The 21,064-nt window shown below is 39.9% G+C and overlaps 1 protein-coding gene across 7 annotated transcripts in view; it reads left to right on the top strand.

The window, feature by feature from the left end:
* The window catches only part of PSD3 (pleckstrin and Sec7 domain containing 3), a 489,705-nt gene that overhangs the window by 271,669 nt on the left and 196,972 nt on the right, over positions 1 to 21,064 (top strand). For all 7 annotated transcript variants that reach the window (XM_018041858.1, XM_018041861.1, XM_018041859.1 and 4 more), the window contains one exon: positions 278 to 367. In XM_018041858.1, the coding sequence (XP_017897347.1) occupies positions 278 to 367 (90 nt within the window). The remainder of the gene's footprint in view (positions 1 to 277; positions 368 to 21,064) is intronic.

The raw sequence follows: 21,064 nt of genomic DNA, 5'->3' as shown, positions 1-21,064 counted from the left end.
TGTAGCAAAGGTTTTTCAGATTTTTTCTTAGGCTAAAATAAAACCTTGACATAATTTTGCTATTCATATTTAATGACAGTTTTCAAAGCATAATAAGCCATCTGGTTTTTTTCATATGCATATAAACTTGTAGGTATATATATACACACACATATATTGGAGTGTTTGTGTCTGGTTTTGAAAAACCAAATCAATCTTATTTTGTTTAATCATGTTTTCAAGAAATAATCTTAATTCCACCTATGTCATTGTGATGTGTTATTTGCCTCTGTTCCAGAATATCGGAAAGAAGATGACCTGCCAAGAGTTCATCGCAAACCTCCAAGGGGTAGATGAAGGTGGTGATTTCTCCAAGGATCTACTGAAAGTAAGCATTGAAATACTGGTATTTATGTATTTACTTACTAAAGTAGAGTTGATTTAAAATATTATGTTAGTTTCAGGTATATAACAATAATTCAAAATTTTTATAGATTATACTTCATTTGAAGTTATTATAAAATATTGACTATATTCTCTTTGCTGTATAATATATTCTTGTAACTTATTTTTTATACTTAGTAGTTTGTACCTCTTAATGCCCTACCCTGAAATACTGGTATTTAAAATATGTTTATATTTTCTATTTACCTTTTAATGTAAAATAGGCTACGATCACTTAAGTCTTTTGTTGTTGTTTTTTTTTTTAGTTTTTCTGGTGAGGTTTCTGTTGGACATTATCCTTGACATGTCAGACTGCAAACTACCCTTCAATTAATAATTCCTAGAAGTCCACATTATAATTTATAATACTGAGATAATCAGTAGATTTTGAATAATTTGTGATACAAATAGTGGGCATTTTTTAATTTATTTGACTGTCAGAACTTGAGAAAGATCACAATGGTATATTCACTATGGACGCAAAAGAGCATTTATCAGACAATAAAGGAAGCAGTTCTGACTATTCAGTCCTCAGAAATCCACTCAGGTCATCTTTGGAAAGACATTAAATGAAAATCTGAGTAATTGTGGAATGCCTGAATTACTTGCACTGAGCTTTATTATTGACAACAATTAGCATGTTTTCCCTCTAATCAGCTTTGGAATTCATAACATCCTGCAGCAGTATACATAAGATGTGCGTTTGACTCAAATACAAAATAGAGATTGATAATGGATATGGATATTTTTGAAGTTCAGGGTAAGATGTGTGTGTTGAGAATGTGATTTTTACAGATTTCTGTTTGATTCTAACTTTCTTTTTAAAAACTTTGTACACATGTATATTTCTTTTGACATCAGTTCCTTTGACTGAATTTGCTAAGAAGGGCAGCACATTTGAATCGTGGTATAATATGGAAATGTATGAGTAGAAAGTCCTTATGTTTTCTATGACTTTTAAACTACATAATATATAGAATTGAGTTCTGCCAGATTTAGAAAGACATATATACTCTGAAAAATGAAAAAAGGTGTAAAAATGGTATTACGAGATTCTGAGTCTGACTGGCTTTAATTGCAGCTCATTAAAAAATTATATTATGAAAAAAGCAAGAGGAAATGTATCTTCAGCTTACTATATAAGGAAGGTGTTTTTTAAGTCCTTTCTCTATGGAACAAATGCTGCCATTTCTGAAGCTACAGTTCCTAATGGGAATGGGAAGTAAAAAATGGTGGATTGGAACTTGATATATTCTGTATATCCATGAAAGGCAGACAGTAAACACATGGAAACAGGCCTTTTCTCATTCTAGTGGTGTTAGCGTGAAATGTAACCGTCTTTCCAGGAGAGGATTTGTGAAGCCTTTATCAAGTTAAGCCAGAAATGAAAATTGACAGGTAGAATTTCTATAGTAAGCTTTTAGACTTTTGTGGTAGGCTGTGGTAACATGCATGACTGTGGGTTCATCAGCGGGCAGCTTTAGAGCAGGTTTGAGGGAGCTTTCCGAACCGGATGCCGTGAATGTACAGTCCAGTGGCTACCATTCACCTTGGGCAAGCACATGTTCTTTGATTTACTCTGCCAAGAATTTGCTGGATGATGTGTTGCAGTCGTACAATTGAGATCATGCTTAAAAATCTCAGGGGGAAAAATAAGGGTTATACTTTTTTTTATTTACTGTGGGAAGTTGACAGTGAAACGATACTGAAAATGACAATGGCGTTTACATGGGAATTATCGAGTAAAGTATTGATCTCCTTCTATACCAAACCTCAGCCACTCACCCACCCAAGAGGAGGGTTTTCTGTTTCAGTAGGAATCTGGATTTTACTGCAGATTCTAGCAAGAAAAGATTTTCTTCAAACTGTTTGTTTCATTTCACTCTTCTCTGTGACCAGCCCTCTTAATTGCTTCTCCTTTCCTCTCTCCCTCTGCCTCCCCTTCTCTTCCTCTCAGTTGCTTTTTAATTCTGGCTATGACTTTCTCTTTTGTTTTCTCTTAGTCTCTTTCTTATCTTTCTTTCTCTCCTCCCCTCCCACCACAACACACACACTCTCTCTCTCTCTCTCTCTAGAATAGCTATCTATTCATTCCCTGTTGAGACAAATTATTAGGTGGGATATGAATAGGCCTTTAGGGAGGCAGTATTACACACATGCCACACAGATAGATACATATGTCCAGATTAACACACACACATTTGGTATCATCTTACAGGTTCTAGATAACTCCTTTCTCTCTTCTGCCACCCCTTTCCCAACTTAAACATTACAGGCATATACTCCATTCAGTTTAATTTATGAGGTGAGCCGTTTAAAGTTAAATGGACGGAACTGATAAATAGTTATTGCTACATATTGACCTTATTACTTTAAGATTTCTTTGGAAATCTTAAAATATCATTTGGATTTTCTTTTTGAACCAGAAGTAACATTCTGACCTGTATCTGTTGTTCAGGGTAGTTGCATAGTCAGGAATATTTATTGAAGACCCACTCTGTGTTCAGGTGTGGACTTGGAGAACATATCAGAACCAAATGGGCCCCTCGTCTCAGAGACCGCAAACTACTGAAAAAGATGGAGGGTCCTTTCTCCCTTAAATAGACAATTATTCCATATTAAAATAAAAATATAAAATGAATTCTGCTTGTTGTTAGTAGGAATGATAATAAAAAATAGACCTTAACATACTTAAAGGTATGCACCATGAGGGACTTGTTTCAAACTTTTAATTCAGAGACTTGAGTTAATATTTAGCTGTTAATTTGCCTTAGATTACATGGAAAGGATAGATAGTGGTATATTGAGCCCTTTTTCACACTTTACAATTTACTGCTGTTTCCCTGCTATTTACTCAAATGACCTAAACAGATACATGAGTGTATAAGTGCTTTGTGCAAATAAGAGTTTTCCCCAATAAGTTGCGTAAATGATGATAAGTAACAGGTATCTATGGTATAAAATGGAAGAAGTTGGGTATCAAAAGACAACCAGTGATAGAATATCATTTAGGTTCTTTAAACTTGAAATCTGGTTGGGAGGACGTGCTGTTTGAGAGAAGCCTCCATTTAAAATATTAAGTACAGTTTTAGTAGGAGACTGATTTTGATTTAGGTTAATATTCCACTTCAACTCCTATCCCCTTTCTTCTCCATAAACATTAATGCTCTTTCTTCCTTCCTTCTTCCCTCCCTCTCTCTCTTTCTCTCTCTCTTTCCTTCTCTCTTTCCTTTTTTCTTTCTCTCTCTCTCTCCCTCCTGCCTATTTCCTCACCAAATCAAGACCAGACTCTGCCAGACCATCTGATGTGTCTGTGGCTCCGCTGGGCGTGCCAGTCCCAATGCTTGGATGTGGTTTGCCTTCAGGTGTCATTGGGGGTGAGGGGGAAGCAAGGGGAAGAGGGAAGATCTGCTTTTAGTTCTGATGATTTAATAGGACATCCCTAAGAGTCTAATAAGTAATAAAGCTCTTAGGACTCAAATAGAAGGAGATGAGAATGTGAAATGCAGGCCAGCTCTGGGTTGGAGGATGAAGTTCCTGAGAGACATGATACATGAGGATTAGGACTATTGTCTTGGGAACTCTGCTGACTGGGTTCCAATCTCAGCTCCCCTGTCTGAGGGGTTATGAGCAAATTCACTTAAACTTTGTCTCTTGATTGCCTCATCTATGAAATGGAAGGCTTTATTAACACCTACCTCACCTAGTTGTTTTAATAAGTTAATATATCTAAAGACTTCAGAGTTCTAGTATGTGTTAGCTATTATAACTTTTTAAATTGAAGTCGCTCAGTCATGTCCAACTCTTTGTGACCCCATGGACTGTTGCCCACCAAGCTCCTTCATCCATGGGGATTTTCCAGGCAAGAGTACCGGAGTGGGTTGCCATTTCCTTCTCCAGAGGTTCTTTCCTACCCAGGGATCAAACCTGGGTCTCCCACATTGTAGGCAGACGCTTTTACCCTCTAAGCCACCAGGGAAGTCATTATAACTTTTTAGTATTGTTTTAGTCTTTACCTGTCTCAAAGTGGACTGGACAAGGACTCCACCCCTTCCTGCGAGTACTTGGACTCAAGGTATCTTACTGGGCAGAGTGGATTAGTGTCAATAGACAGGACTTCTGTCCCGAATCCCTTTTCAGCCTAAACACACCCATCATTTTGTTCTTAGAAGGGACCATCTGTGACTTTGACCTTGAGCATTTTCTCCTGTTGTGGTAAGATTTTTAATCCTCATCATCTGTGGCTTCTTTTCTTTCTAAAGACTTGCTGCTTCCAAAGAATGGCCGTTGAAATCCTTCACAGAAGGCATTTGTGCGGTGATGCCTGTCTTGACATAGTGTAGGCATGTGACAATGAACCTTGGTTAATCCGGTATTTTCTGCCTTCTTAACCTTGTTAAGCAACGTGCCTCTTATCCATCTTGCTGCATTTTTGTATCTTATCTTTGGTTTGGGTCTTTGATGCTGCAAGAGTGCAGGGACTAAGGAGAATTTGGTCTTAAACTGGTCCTGAGATCATGAAGAAACTTTGAGGAAGCAAATTAGTTCTGGTCCTCTTTAAAGATCCCAAGAAAATCCTGGGATATTCATGGAGATGTGGATTGTTTGAAGTGACTACAAACCCTGGGAAAGAAGAAGTATTGCTTGCTGTGTTCTCCAGATGGAGAGCTCCGGGTCAGAAGGCTCATGGGTTTATTGGTCAGCTTTTGTAGATTCTAGACTGTTATCCTGGGAATGAATCTCTTCCACACAGAAGACTGGAGTAGGTTGCCATTTTCTTCTCCAGGGGATTGTTTCCCAATTTCTCTTTCTGATCTTTTGTTGTTAGTGTGCAGAAATGCAACAGATTTCTATGTTTTAGTTTTGTATCCTGCAGCTATACTGAACTCATTGATGAGCTCTGGTAGTTTTCTGGCGGTGTCTTTGGGTGGTGGTGATGTCTTTTATATGTATAGTATCATGTCATCTGCAAAGAGTGACACTTTTGCCTGCTCTTTTCCTATTTGGATTCCTTTTATTTATTTTTTTCTTGTCTAACTGCTATGGCTGGGGCTTCCAAAACTATGTTGAATAAAAGTGGTGAGAGTGTGCATCTTTTGTCTTTTTCCTGATCTTAGAGGAAATGCTTTCAGCTTTTCACTTGTGTGTATGATGTTAGCTGTGAATTTGTCATATATGGTATGACCTTTATTATGTTGAGATATATTCCCACTATGCCCATTTTCTGAAGAGTTTTTATCAGAAATGGACATTGAATTTTATCAGAATCTTTTTCTGCATCTATTGGGATGATCATATGGTTTTTATTCATTAGTTATTAATGTTGTATATCATACTGATTGATTTGCAAATAACTGAAAAATCCTTGTCTATGTAAAAGAATGAAATCATAACATTCTCTAATACCATACACAAAAATAAAATGGATTAAAGGCTTAAATGTAAGACTGGATACTGTAAAACTCCTAGAGGAAAACCTGGACAGAACACTCTTTGACATAAATCGTAGCAATGTTTTTTTTTTGTGGATCTCTCTCCTAAAGTAAAGGAAATAAAAGTAAAAATAAACAAATGAAACCTTTAAACTTAAAAACTTTTGCATAGCAAAGAAAACCATTGAGAAAATGAAAAGATAGTCTACTAAAGGGGAGAAAATATTTGCAAATGATATGACCAATAAGGGATTGATACCCAGCCTTTATAGACAGCTAATACAACTCAATATCAAAAAAACTAACAACCTGATTAGAAAATGGATGGAAGACCTGAATAGATATTTTTCAAAAGAGGATATGCAGATGGCCAATAGGCTCATGAAGAGATGCTCAGCATCATAAATCATCAGGGAAATGCAAATCAAAACCACAGTGAGCTATCACCTCACACCTGTCAGAATGGCTGTCATAAAAAATAACACAAATAACAAATTTTGGCAATTATGTGGAAAAAAAGGAAATCTGTACACTGTTGGTGGGAATGTAAATTGGTGCAGCCACTGTGGAAAACAGTCTGGAGGTTTCTCAAAAAATAAAAACTAGAACCATATGACCTAGTACATTCGCTCCTGAGTAGACAATCCAAAAAAACAGTGATTTGAAAAGATACATGCACATCATTGTTCATAGAAGCATTATTTACAATGGCCAAGATAGAGAAGCAACTTAAGTGTCCATCAGCAGATGACTGGATAAAGAACAGGATGGAGTGCTACTCAGCCACAGAGAGAGGGAAAGTTTGCCATCTGCAACAGGAATGGACTTCAGCGAATAAAGTCAGAGAGACACATCCGAACACTGTATGATGTCACTTACATGTACAATCTAAAAATAAAATACAACAAAGTAGTAAGAAAGCACAAAAGAAGGAGATTCACAGATTCAGGCAACAAACAAATGGTTACTAGTTGGGGGAGGGGGGCCGCAGTGTAGGTGGGGGGAAGTGGGAGGCACAAACAGTTGAGTTTAAGAAAGACTCAAGGGTGTTTTATACAGCACAAGGGATATAGCCAATATTTGGTAATAGCTATAAATGGAAAGTGACCTCAAAAATCATATAAAATTTTTTTTAGAAATTAAAAAAATTGTTACATATTCTATTAAGTCAAATCCCAGGGAATGTTCTTGTTCAGATGTGTGTGTGTCTCCCTTGCTTTCCCCCAAATCAGGATTTAGATGTGGACTAGATTTTAGAATTTGAAGACGTTTCTGAAAATGCGTATCACCTGTATCTATTACTTAACATATGTAGTCGGCTGAAAACATTGTATGTTTTATTTCAAACATAATTTTCTTATTTGGTATTCTTAGGCAGCAGTAACCTGTGAAAATGATGGGGAAGTTAGCCAGGAGGGTAACATAAATGAACAGATCCTAAAGATTGACAACAGAAAAACACATTTTAAATAAAGATTAATGTATCTTGTAAAAAGAAAGAAAAAATAATTAGGAAATATAAGAATTATGCTAAGCAGGTGTATAACCATAATCACAGTTGTATATAGGGGTAAGCAAAAAAAAAAAAAAAAAAAAAACCACTAAAAAACCAGAAACAAAACACAACAACCCAGCCATTAAAGATTCAAGCAATTTGTTAAAAACTTGAACTCCGAAAAGTGCCTTTTTGCACAAAGTTGACAACAAGAGTTGTAGGCTTTTTCTTAAAAAGAGAGCAAAGCCAACTCAGCTTTCAGGGTTCCTTTGACCTATCTACTTTGACACTTTCAACCAGGAAGGAGATTAAAAATTTAATGCTGACAGTTGTTCTTTTCTTTCTACCAAAAGGCTGACCTTAAAAAACATTTCTCCCCCATTTTGCCCTCTCTTCTTTCATCTTTGCTCCCAGTATTATCAAATGAGGACAAGTATATAAATGGAGCAATCTGGTGAGAGTTTTCAAAGTCGGTGTTGTGGTTGTAAAATACTATGATGTACTGTAGTTTTGCAAATGTTACCATTGGAGGAACCTTGGTAAAATGTATTTTAAAAATCTCTTGTTTATTATAACTGCATGTGTTAAGTGTTAGTCGCTCAGTCATGTCCAACTCTTTGCAACCTCATGGACGGTAGCCCGCCATGCTCCTCTGCCAGTGAGATTTTCCCAGGCAAGAATACTGCAGTGGGTTTCCATTTCCTTCTTCAGGGTATCTTCCCAACACAGGGATCAAACCCGGGACTCCCGCATTGTAGGAAGATCCTTAACTGTCTTAGCCACTGCATGTGAATCTACAATTATTTCACTAAAACTTGCAGTGAAAAGGAAGTTCCATTTCTCTGCATTCAGCCGAAGATTTAAGCGTCATGTAATGAGTTTAATGAAGTTTTCATACCCTTTCAAACTTTACTACTCTTTGATTACTCTTCCCAGCAGTGAATATCATGATTGTTAAGCTCAGCTGCAATTGCATAGCAGTGGTGAAAACTATGGTTTTAAGAAAAAGGCAATAAGAATTATTTTAAAGAGTTGGAAAGCTAGAGAGTCACATGAGTCCATTTAAAAAGGTTATTTTTATTACTCTGGGGTCTGTGGAGAATTTATTGGAAGGAAGTTCTAGTGGAAATGAGGAGACGGTGAAGAAATGGTTGCAGCTGTGTATTTGAGAAGGGGTGACGGCTTGGGCGTGGCTGGTGACAGTTAATAACAGAACGATTTCATATTGTTTTGAGATACTAGCTTTTCTGTTGCTAAGTTATTTTTCAAATTGCCCCACTATCCCTTCCGATATCACCTGGGTTCTAAACTGCATGAAATGGAAGAGTGCCCAAAAGTAGGAACACCCTGACTGCTTCTTCCAAGTTAAGGCTTGATCTTGGTGTCGCTGTGCGCCGCTGTGCAGGCCACGTGTGTAACGCGGGTTGTAAGGCGGGTAGTAATGACTTCCTCCAAGAGTGACTGTGAAGATTGGAGAGTGCATCCCAGTGTTGGGGTCCTGGGTTCCGCGCCCGTCCTCTCGCTGCTGATGACAAGTGACGGTGCCTCAGTTATGGTTTCTTGGTTTGTAAAATGAGAGATGTGGGCCATGCCCATAATTTTCAGGTTTTCGGTTCAGGCTCCTAAAGCTGACAGTACCTGGCGCCCCTTGCCGTGTCCCGACTCCCTACGAGAGCAGAGCTACTCCCTCTGTTTTTTCTATCGGGCTCAAAGCAACTCATGAGCGATTTCTTTCGAGCAAAATATTTTGTGGCCAAAGAGAAAGCTGGATTAAAAACTATACATGGTCTTTATGGATCCTTTCAGTCTAAGTATTAAGAGTGTTCTTAATATCATTTTTTTCTTTGTAAACTCAAATTGCATCTCTCAAGTTTTAACTTTTCTGATGTATTTATTGGTTTAGACAAAGAAATGTGTGCTTAGTAGTGAAAGTTCAGATTTAAATCCAAGAAAATTAACCTCTGTTTTGTCAGTGTCCTCAAAGGATTACTCCTAAAGAATTATGTGAGAGGAAGGAACGGTCCACAGTCTGAAAAAAGTCGGCATTTTTTATAAATGAAAAGCCTGAAGTGAATTCTCAAAAATACTTGATCTGAGTTATATTTGGAGTCTGCAGTTGAAAATAGGAACTGAGGGGTGGTATTTAAGTGTAGCTAAAAAAAGAGCATCAACTGTTGCCTGGAGTAGGTGAGCTGTCTTCAAGAGAAGGTCCTGGAGACCTGGTAGCAACAGTCTCTATGGAGGAAACCGGCTTGAGTGCTTATCCTGGTAGAAGCAGGCGAGCCTTTCGAGAGAAAAGCTGCCTTCTCGAGCTTTTAAAGAGAAGCTTGAAACGTTTTGGCTTAAAATATGGGATGCAGCTTCGTTCAGTAAAATGCACCAAGCCGAGTTGTGATACAAGGTTCGTGGTGTGTTTCTGCTCCGCTTTCCCTGTGGAGATCCGGATGCAGGCTGTTGCTTCCGGTCAGGTGCTGGCCTGGACAGACAAAGCTGCTGCTTCTGGTCTGGTTCCAACCTTGAATGAAGACGGTGATGATGAGAAAGGGAATACTTGGAAACAGCTGAAGGTCTACATGTCATGTTCATGCTTTAGGAAAAAATCTATCAGAAAGAAGTCTGTTAGAACATTTTGACAGAACAGATGCTGCTTAAAGAGTACAAACAGATTTTTAACCAAAAAAAAAAAAAAAGAGAGAGAAGAGTTTGAGTAGGAGAGAGGGGAGGTAGTAATCATTACGGGTCCTGTAATGGAATATTAATGATTCCCACATAGAGTTCATTTTAATTTGATCATGAAGAAGTGCTACAGAATTTCACATTCAGATGCATCCATGGAGGTTAGAATGTTCATATGTTTGGAAGGTTTTTACATTTCATGATACAGTCCACCAGGGTTGGCACTCCTGTCCCTCGGGTATGGGCCTGTGGTGTTGACATGAATGTCGGGGGTCACACTGTGAATTTAAACTGTCCCCCTTTGCTTATGATGTACCAGACAGGAATGGCAATGATGGACTTCTTTTAACAAGCCTGCAAGTCAGTGGCTAATAAAGTATCACAGTGGATACAGAGACATGGATTTTAACTTAAAGGCATTTGTAGCTGTACAATTAAAAAAAAAATCACAGAGGAAAACAATTCGACTTGTGGTTGTATTAATGCTTCACTTATGTAAATGTCTGTTGTCTGAAAAAGACCCAAAAGCTGAAAATGCAAAAAATTTAAAATAACTCTGAAGGGCCAGAATAAATGGGTGTTGTGGAGTCTGTGTAACGCACATTACAAATTTCACTCAGACCCTCACTTATGGCCTATTTTAATGATAACCAAAATTGTTACTTTGAAATTTTGGCCTCATCTTCCTCCCTGGCTTTTCCAAGCCAATGGCCGTGTGGATGCCTTTTTACAGATAGCTGCCTGAAACTAGGGGTCTGGACCTGGGCACCTCCCACTGCTCATCTCCAAGCTAGCTCACCTTTCCTGAAAAAAAGTTAAGAAAACAGAAATATTCAGATTGCTATTTAAATTTTAAATTGAACTTATTTTGAAGAAACAGTTGTTTTCCCAGTTTAGCCAGGAACTAGAAGGGTGACTTGCAGGGAGTGCTATCAGTCAGGTAAATGGACCTTACCAGGTAGTGACTTGATAATGAGGCAAAGAGAAAGAGGAAACCCCAAAAGCCCTGGGTCTCTGCCTGGAGCAGCTGGAGTTGTTTTGGTGAGGGGCAGGCCCCCGTGGGTAGTCAGCAACTTCTCAGAGTGCGCTGTAGCACGGCGGAGTAATGGATGGGCTGAGTGAGTCATCTGAAACATTACATCATGTTTACTTAGTTTGATTAAGGGAGACCAGGAGTGTGAAATGGATTTGGGAAGATTGCCAGCAACTGTTTTATAAAGATTTTGCCTTTTGAAAAAATTAACTTCAATCAGAAAATCCATTAATATAGAATAATTCATTTCTCTACCAGGAGACATTCTTGAACTCCATTCTCTGTCAACGTTGGATTTTATTGTTGCTGTTTTAAAGTTTTTGTTTGCTTTAGCTGTTTTAACATTTACCCTTCTCTTCACACTTCCCACAGACAGCAGCGTCATTTTTGTGCCTCAGACACGCTGCCCTTTGAGGAAGCCACCACAGATGGTAGTCCCGTCTTCCGGGGCAGGTCATTTCACCATGAGGTCCCTTAATGCTAGAAGCATTTATCCCTTGAAAATGCAGCGTGGATAGATTGTTACTCTTCTTTCCTTCTTTTTCTTTCACTTCCAGAAACACAATTCAAAGCTAAAACCTCTTATACCCAAAGTATTACCTTGAAGGGTTATCTGTGTTTCAGTTTGTTGGTCATATGTTGTAGACTTGGGCAAGTAAGTCATCTTTAAAAAGAGTTGTCTGACTTTGGATTAGATGCTATTGCTGGTCAGTAGTATGTGACCACCCCCCGCCCCAACCCCTGTTCTTCAGCAGAGACTCTTGCCATTATACATAGCGGTGTTCCAGGACAAATCGGATATTCAACAAATATTGGTGGAAGAACTGATTGCAGTTTTATATAAAACCCAAGTGCTACGGCTTCTGACCATGAGCACCATGTGACCAACTTGATATGTACAGAATTCTGAATGTGTGTAGATGTATACGTACATCTGTCTGTTTTGGTTTGTTTTTTTTTGTTTTTGTTTTTTTTTGAGGGGGGAGATCCATAGTTTTAATCAGTTTTTCAGAAGGATCTTTATTTCCCCCCAGTATTGACAGCTGTAGACCTAGGACTCTCCCAGAGTGGAAACTTGTAGTTTGTTTTAATTAAAATACAAAAGCGCAGGAGAAAGGGTGTTTCCCTCCCCTGTGCATGTTGGTCATTCATAGAGGCCCCGATGGGCGTCTCTGTGCTGGGTGCATGTGTGCACAGGCCACACTCTCTTGGAGCTCGAAATTTGATAGAGAAAACAAGTATTGGACCCGTGATTATTCAGATAAGGAAATTCTTTACTCAGAATCACAGTACTTGTGTTTCATTATGGGAGACTAAAAAATGTTGGCCTAAAACTCAACATTCAAAAAACTAAGATCATGGCATCCAGTCCCATCACTTCCTGGCAAATAGATGGGGGAACGATGGAACAGTGTCAGACTTTATTTTCTTGGGCTCCAAAATCACTGCAGATGGTGACTGCAGCCATGAAATTAAAAGACACTAGCTCCTTGGAAGGAAAGCTATGACCAACCTAGACAGCACATTAAAAAGCAGAGACATTACTTTGTCAGCAAAGGTTTAGTCAAAGCTATGGTTTTTCCAGTGGTCATGCATGGATGTAAGAGCTGGACTATAGAGAAAGCTTAGTGCTAAAGAATTGATGCTTTTGAACTGTGGTGTTGGAGAAGACTCTTGAGAGTCCCTTGGACTGCAAGGAGATCAAACAAGTCAATCCTAAAGGAGATAAATCCCGAATACTAATTGGAAGGACTGATGCTGAAGCTGAAGCTCCAGTACTTTGGCCACCTGATGCAAAGAACTGACTCATTGGAAAAGACCCTGATGCTGGGAAAGATTGAAGGCAGGAGGAGAAGGGGACGACAGAGGACGAGAGAGTTGGATGGCATCACTGACTTGATGGACATGAGTTTGAACAAGCTCTGGGAGTTGGTGATGGACAGTGAAGTCTGGCGTGCTGCAGTCCATAGGGTCACAAAGAGTCGATCATGACTGAGTGACTGAACTGAGCTGATGGAAGACTCACTTAATAAATTTGCCATATATGGCAACAGTCAGAAGCTGGATCAAGATGAAATCTGATAGGATTCATGAGTTCCTGCTTTGCTAAAGACTATGCTAAATATATTGAGGAAAGCTAGGATGAGTAAGATGTGCATCCAGCTCTGGAGGAATTCTTAATCTAGTCTAGTGGTTCTCAAATCCTGCGACACATTCAGATCATTTGAGATGGGAGAAAAAGTGGGCTGACATATTCTCACTCATGTAGAAACTCTTAAAATGGCATAGACACTTCAGAGAATGATCTTTAACTAAACACACATTTACCCTATGATCCAGCAGTTCAAGGGAAAGGAGAGCACGTCACCAAAATATTCATAGCAGCTTTATTCATAATAGCCCAAAACTGTGAACCACCCAGTGTCCATCAACTGGGAATGGATAAGCTATAGTGTAGTGTTACAGTGTGTGATTCTGAATAAAAAGGAGTGGAGTGCCTGTATACACAACAGCATGAGAAAGAAACCTTACACCAGCATATGCAATGCATGGTTCTGTTATGGAGTAAGTAACCTTCAGTGGAAAACCAAAATCAGAACTGTGGTTAACTCTGGGGATGTGAGGATGGGAATTACCTGGAGAGGGGCTTGCAGGAACTTTATGAAGTGATGCTAGTATTAAAAAATGTTAGAGAAAATGTCAGAGAGCGATAAATTAAAATTTTGATGTTTTCTCCCTTTCTTGGCCTCATCTTCCTTAGAAATTTTATCTGGGAATAGATTATGTGCATTTTAAAAGCTTCTCGGGTGATTCTGATCTGATGTCCACTGAAATGTCAACTGGTAAATAGGATAAAGTACAGAAGAAAGCATTTTAGTTTTCCATTTCTGTTGTTAATAAATTTTGACAAATGTAAACAACACGGCTTGAATATCTTCACCATTGTATAGGTTGGAGGTTTGGGCTGGCCTGTATTCTTCTGGGTTTCACAGGAGCAAAATCAAGTGCAGAGAGGCCCGTGTTGCTTTCCGTAAACTCTGAGGGTGGATCTACTTGTAAGTTTATTCAGGTTGTTGACAGAAATAAGTTCCTTGTGGCTGTAGGACTGAGGTCCCAGTTTCCTTGTTGGCTGTGACCAGAGGGCGATCACTCCCAGCCTCTGGAGGCCACACACAGTCTTTGTCGTCCATCTTCAGACCCAGCAACGACGGAAGGGTCACGGGCCTCTCACTCTTCGTGTCTCTCGCTGCCTCTTTGGCCCCATTTTTCCTATTCCCTTCTTTTGGCACATCTCCAAAGTGACAGCTCTGCCTTCCTCTTTGCTTTGAAGAACTTGTTTAAATACTGATGCGTGAGCCCCACCCCCCCGTCCCCCACCATGCAATCCAAAATAACCTTCTGGTATTAAGGTCAGCTAATCAGCAGCCTTAATTCTACCTGCAGAGTTCCATCCCAGTAGCACCTAAGTGAACGTTTAGCTCAGTATCCAAGAAATGAGAACCTTGGGGGCCAGTGTCTTTCGAATTCTGCCAGTAGTAGAGAGTTACATGGAAAATGCTGTGGGTTTTCAGAATAAAGAGAAAAGACTTCCAACAGGAGAGCATCCAGGAAGCCTCTTTCGAGGAGGGAGCACTTAGTTGTCATTCAGGGCAGTTCTAATGGATGCTGCGGAGCCAGAATAAAAGAGAGGACCAGAATAAAAGGGAGGGGGTGGTGTAATGGTTTAAGTGCTGGAGTGGAGGCAGGAAGCATGACCACCACCTGTCATGCCCCTGGAGCAGCCTTTATCCCAGAACCTCTGCTGTGTGTGCTAGTTATTGTTTATGCTGAGTCATTCAGGCCTCTGTCAGATTAACAGGAGATAGTTTTAGGTCAAAGTAGAGAAATAGGAGGAATGTCAAAAGGTTGCACACTTAATATATACAAATATATATATTTTTAATAAACCTAAATGTAACACACACACAAAAACACAAATATTTTTAAAAGGCCTGGGGCAGTTTTGTAGTATGATTTTTGTATCACCTTCTGTCTGGCTATCATAAGCAGAATTACGTATGAAAGTCTAAAAACTTATTTAAGTATTTCTAAATTTTTTAAAACTTCGTCTAACTGATGCAAACCAGGGAATGTGGCCTTCCTTTGTATGTCACCAGAGTGGACCTTTGTGAGTGGACTTTGTATTCTGCTTGAGTAGACAGTGACATCAGTAACATTACAGCTTCTGTGGCGAGTTGTGGTGGGCCTGTGGCATCTATCTAAAAACTGTGGGCTGTCAACTGATTGTTATGCTGCTGGTGAGTCGCTTCAGTCGTGTCCGACTCTGTGCGACCCCATAGACGGCAGCCCTCCAGGCTCCCCCGTCCCTGGGATTCTCCAGGCAAGAACACTGGAGTGGGTTGCCATTTCCTTCTCCAACTGATGGTTATAACCACCCACATAAAGGAAAAATCCCATTTATAAGCATTAACTACTGTATACCACTTATCTTCTTCTGTATCTTTTTACCTATTGGAATATGATTGTTTTGCAATCTCTATGCCACTTATCTTCTTTTTTTTTTTTTCACCGATTGGAATATAATTGTTTTGCAATGTTGTGTTGGCTTCTGCTGTACAACGAAATGAATCAGCTACATATATCCCCTCCGTCGTGGGCCTCCCCCACCACCCCGATTCCATGCCTCTAGGTCATCACGGAGCGCCAAGCGGAGCTCCCTGTGTGATACAGCAGCTTTCCGCCAGCTGCCTGTTCTGCACCTGGGAGTGTATACATGGCAATGCTTCTCTCCCAGTTCATCTCTCCGTCCGCCTTCCACTTTGGGTCCACAAGCCCATTCTCTACCTTTGAGTCTCTGTTCATGCCCTGCAAACAGGCTGTTAGAAAGGATTGTGTTTTTATTTTGAAAGGAAGGCATACATCTCTACAGAAAGTCTTAACAATACTTCCTGCCAGCCTTTTAAAAATACAAAGGTTATAACTGCCTGTGGTCATTTTTATTCACCCTTCGAAAGCATGTGTACATCAGGGCTGAAATACCGAAACCAGCAAGCTAGCTGGGGTTTTTTTTTTTTTTGCCAAAACTGGATACGAGAAATAGAATGCAGATGGGAAGCCCTGGTAACAAAAAGCCAAGCAGTCTTTTCATGGGGATCAACAAATTATGCCTTTCTCTGGTGATTTGCAGTTTGCTCTTTAAACTTCTGGGGCCACAAAGCCTTCCAGGGTCTTACCAAACCTGTCTTCCTGTCCTTTGCCAGCATTTGCTTCTTTTCTTCTCTTCCCATCTTGGACCCACACCCAAAGTGTTGGTCGTGATGATCAGAGGTCTGCTAGGGGGTAGGCCCATCGTTTCTGGGAGTTGCTTTATGAGTCCTGACTATGCAATGGAGAGGTGACCCAACGGCGGGGCTGATGAGCCGTCTGCGCCTGTGCAGGAAGCCCTGCTTCCTCACCGTGCTTCTGTCCGCCATGATCCTGACCCCTGGTGCTCTGATTAAAGCTTTACACTTTCATACTCAAAGATTCCCCAGAACTGCTTCTGATTTCATCTTCTTCCGTTCATTTTCTGCTTTAGTATGCTCAAGTATATTTTCTGATAGCTCTAAGAGATTGCCACTGCTTCACTGATTTCTTCCTCTTCATATTTCCACATTACTATTGACTTTGAGGGGAGATATATATATATATATATATATATATATTTTTTTTTTTCCCCCTCCACATCAGTTTCATGTTTTTCTTTAGGAAAAACTCAGTTAAAAACATGTCAAACCAAACCTTTGGAAACTCCCCTACACAGATCGTTGAGGTTCTTATATTTTCCTTGTTTGTAGTACTAAGTTAAAAGCTTAATTTAAAGATCCTTCTATTAAGTGGTGTTAGTACTCCTAAAGGTACCCACCTATATTTTTATGAAAAGGCCAAACTCAGATATATGGTGTTTTTATGTTATTATTAAAAAGTAGAGAATTATTTGGCAATATTTGCATTTGAGGAGAAATTCCCAATCTTAAAAAGTCAATAAAACTTCACATTATTTCCTGTGAGCAGAGGAGGCTAAGAGCTGGCTGCTGCTGCTGCTAAGTCGCTTCAGTCGTGTCTGACTCTGTGCGACCCCATAGATGGCAGCCCATCAGGCTCCCCTGTCCCTGGGATTCTCCAGGCAAGAACACTGGAGTGGGTTGCCATTTCCTTCTCCAGTGCATGAAAGTGAAAAGTGAAAGTGAAGTCGTTCACTCGTGTCTGACTCTTCTCGACCCCATGAACTGCAGCCCACCAGGCTCCTCCATCCATGGGATTTTCCAGGCAAGAGTACTGGAGTGGGGTGCCATCGCCTTCTCCGAAGAGCTGGCAGTTGAGACTATAACTCTCTGCATATACTAAGATTAACACATAAGCAAATAAAGTACATACGGTAAGAGCCAGGTATCTATATATTCAGTCACCAAGTTGTGTCCAACGGTTTGCAACCCCATAGACTGCAGCACACCAGGCTTCCCTATCCTTCACTATCTCGTGGAGTTTGCTCAAATTCATGTCCACCCCCTTCTCCTTTTGCTTTCAATCTTTCTCAGCATCAGGGTCTTTTCCAATGAGTTGGTTCTTCGCATCAGGTGGCCAAAGTATTGGAGCTTCAGCTTCAGCATCAGTCCTTCTAATGACTGTTCAGGGTTGATTTTCTTTAGGATGGACTAGTTTGATCCCCTTGCAGTCCAAGGGACTCTCAAGGGTGTTCTCCAGCATCACAATTCAAAAGGATCAGTTCTTCAGCACTCAGCCTTTATTACGGTCCAGCTCTCACATCTGTACCTGACTACTATAGATTTTAATGTATAGATGGATGCAGAGAGGCAGCTGACTTGTAGGCATGAGTTAGAGATTTCCTAGCTCTGCCTGCTAAGGGGCTCTAGAAGCAGTGGCCCCCAGCAGCCATGACAAGTTGTAGCTAAACCTTGGTTTTTAAATACCATTTACCAATAAAAGGACCAGGTCTCTCTGAAGAAGTGTTTGGCTCTCCGTCTGGGGCAGGGAAAATACAAGAATCACAGAACATCTTGTGGTGCCAGAAAGAGGGTGGCCTGTCAAAAGGGCACTCCAGCCAGCTGGAGGGGCTCTGAGTGGCCAGCCCTGGGCAGTCAGAGCAAGAAGTGATAGTCTCAGATTATGCCCCACAGAGCAAAAGGAATGTCCACCAAATGTACTTAAATGGTGCAGAAGCGGCAGCTTTCGCTTACAGAAGAATTTCAGTTAATGCCTATAACAGCAAAGAGGGAAACTGAATATCATCATTAGGCAAATACCACAGTGATTGTTGCACAGGGGATCATTGATGGATGCTCAAGTTTGTGGGTGAAAGTTTGAGGAGAAACAGGATATTTGCATAGTCTCAAATTGTCTCTCCCAGATATTAACTACAAAGGGCAAAATAGGAACTTTGCAGTGTAGACACCAGCACATAGCACCTTGACCAAGTGATTAGGGTTAACCTTGCCAGTGGTAAGACGCGGATGTCACAAAGCCTATGATGTGAGATACTGAGAAGGACACAGCATCACATCTGTGCTGTCCTTCCCCAGATGCCTGAACTCGGTGTGAATGTAGGAAACACTGACCAAACTCCTACTGAGGAGTATTCCACACTACAGCCGACCAGCCCTCCTTGGAGTGTCATGCCCATAAAAGATGGACCAGGCTGGAGGAGACCAAGAGAATGGCACTGCTAAATAGAGCAGAGGATCTTGGAATAGAAAAGGGCAGTAATGAAAAACCAGAGAAATTCAAATAGGATCTGTAGTTTAGTTAATAATACAGTACCAATGTTAATTTCCTGGTTTTGATAATTATAGTACAGTTATATAAGATGTTAACATTAAGGGAAGGCTGGGTGAAGGGTATACAGGAGCTCTGTACCATTTGTATAACTTTTTTGTAAGTCTAAAATATTTCAAAATAAAAAGGATGCTGGATACTTAAATGTACAGAGGTACGCATGCAAGGACACTAATTGCAGTGTTGTTTACAAGAGCAAGAAATTAAAAATAACACAGATGTCCATCCCTCAGAGATTAATTATGTTATATTCATAGAATTAAGAGTTATTAAAAAGACCTGCATAGCAGGATGTGTCCTTGATACAGTTTTCACAGTGCTGAAAGGGGTGCAGAGTGTGACCCCACTGGGCTGCCTGGACTCTCATCCCATCTCCAACAGTTCATGTGAATTTTGTGACCCTGGGAAAGAATCATTCCTCTTCTCTCTGTTCATCAGTTTCCTCATTTGTGAGTTGGGAATAATAATAGTGTCAACTTATGGGCTGGCTATGAAGATTAAATGTGAAAGCCCATATAAAGCACTTGGGATAATACTTAGCATATAGTATTGATACAATATTAATACTTTGTTATCTTCTAGGAGCAAATGGGGAAAACCCCCAATATAACATGAAATAACAAATGATGCCATTTCTGGTAAATTTTGTATGTATGTATGAATCTTAGAGATTAGATAATAATGTGTTTAATGATAGTAGTGTTGAGGGGCAGGGAACTTCACTTCTGAGTTAAATATTTAAAGATTTATTTTCCATAGAATACACAGAGAAGTATATATGGCAGTTTTTAGAAGAAGCTTGCTATTCAATAGAAATAATTAAGAAATAAAATGGTACCTCTAAGGCTAACAGAATTAGATGGTTATCGTAAAAGAGTGTCCAAGATCATATGACTTAGAGGAAAGTACAGGGCCTGACTCTGCTCTTGGAAGCATCTTTAATCCCTTGGAACATGATTCTTGATTTGGAGAATGACAAACTTAATGACTCTAGCTTATAATTCTAGGCTGTGAAAGGTTATTGTGGGAAAGGGTATAACAAGCTCTTTGTCTCCATGGGAGATAAACCAAAAGGCCTAAATTGTTGATTAGTCAGAAACAAGTAAGTCTGGTAATTTCCATTTGAAGAATTAAACCCTGAGTAGGGCACCAACTTGATGTGCTCTCCAGGCTTATAGTCATAAATAGGAGAGAGATCAAATGCTTCTTGACCCCTGAGTAATGGTGGCCCACCTTAGTTAAGATGGGAGCCAGAATTCACTAATATCTTAACAAAAGCCATCTATAATTAGGTATAGCATAAGATAGAATATGTGGAAATGTATATGTACATGACTGCATATTTTAAAAGATAAGCCTATATCCTTAATTTGGTTATGACATCAGTTACTTGATGATTATAAAGTCTTGTTTTGTTTTTCCCATGCTTGCACCAGTGCCTGTGGTTCTTTGTAGTGCTGGAGCTCTAAGCCTGACCATCCTGATTTAACTGTGTTGAGGTGGTGGCTCAGACAATAAAGAATCCACCTGCAATGCAGAAGACCTGGGTTCAATCCCTGGGTTGGAAAGATCCCCTGGAGGAGGGCATGGCAACCCACTCCAGTATTCTCGCTTGGAGAATCCCCGTGGACAGAGGAGCCTCGCAGGCTACAGTCCATGGGGTCACAAAGAGTCGGATGTGGCTAAGCACAGCACACACAGGTCCCTGCCGTGGATTTCAGGCCCATCTGTCTGTGCGACTTTGAGCAGTCCGGGCTTTCTAAAAGGACTGCAGGTGGAAAAGGATGCAATGTCAAAAGTAAGTGTGTGCTCGGGATATAGGAAGACCATTCCAAGAATGAGGATAAGAGGTGAAAAACTCTTCTGTTCTCTTGTATTTGTAATTCTCTGTCATATCTTTCCTATTAATAGGCTGCTCAAAGTTGAATCACCAAAGCTTTCCAAGGAAAAAAGTGATCATGTTGAAAGCACATTTTCCTCACTTGACTCTTGATAATGTTTTTACAGATTATTTATCCTTTTTCCCCATAACGCTTTTGTTTAAATATATAATGCTGGTTGACCTATTTTTTGAAATCATTTAGATTTCGTTTAAGTTTCACATTTTCCTTTGGGACTCCACCTGCTTTTTTCTTCTGTTTGCAATCTTCACCGTTTCCTCGTTGGTAACTG

This window comes from Capra hircus, chromosome 27 (genome assembly GCF_001704415.2).
Source record: "Capra hircus breed San Clemente chromosome 27, ASM170441v1, whole genome shotgun sequence".
Lineage (NCBI taxonomy): Eukaryota > Metazoa > Chordata > Mammalia > Artiodactyla > Bovidae > Capra > Capra hircus.
This window is presented reverse-complemented; position numbering and strand designations above follow the sequence as displayed.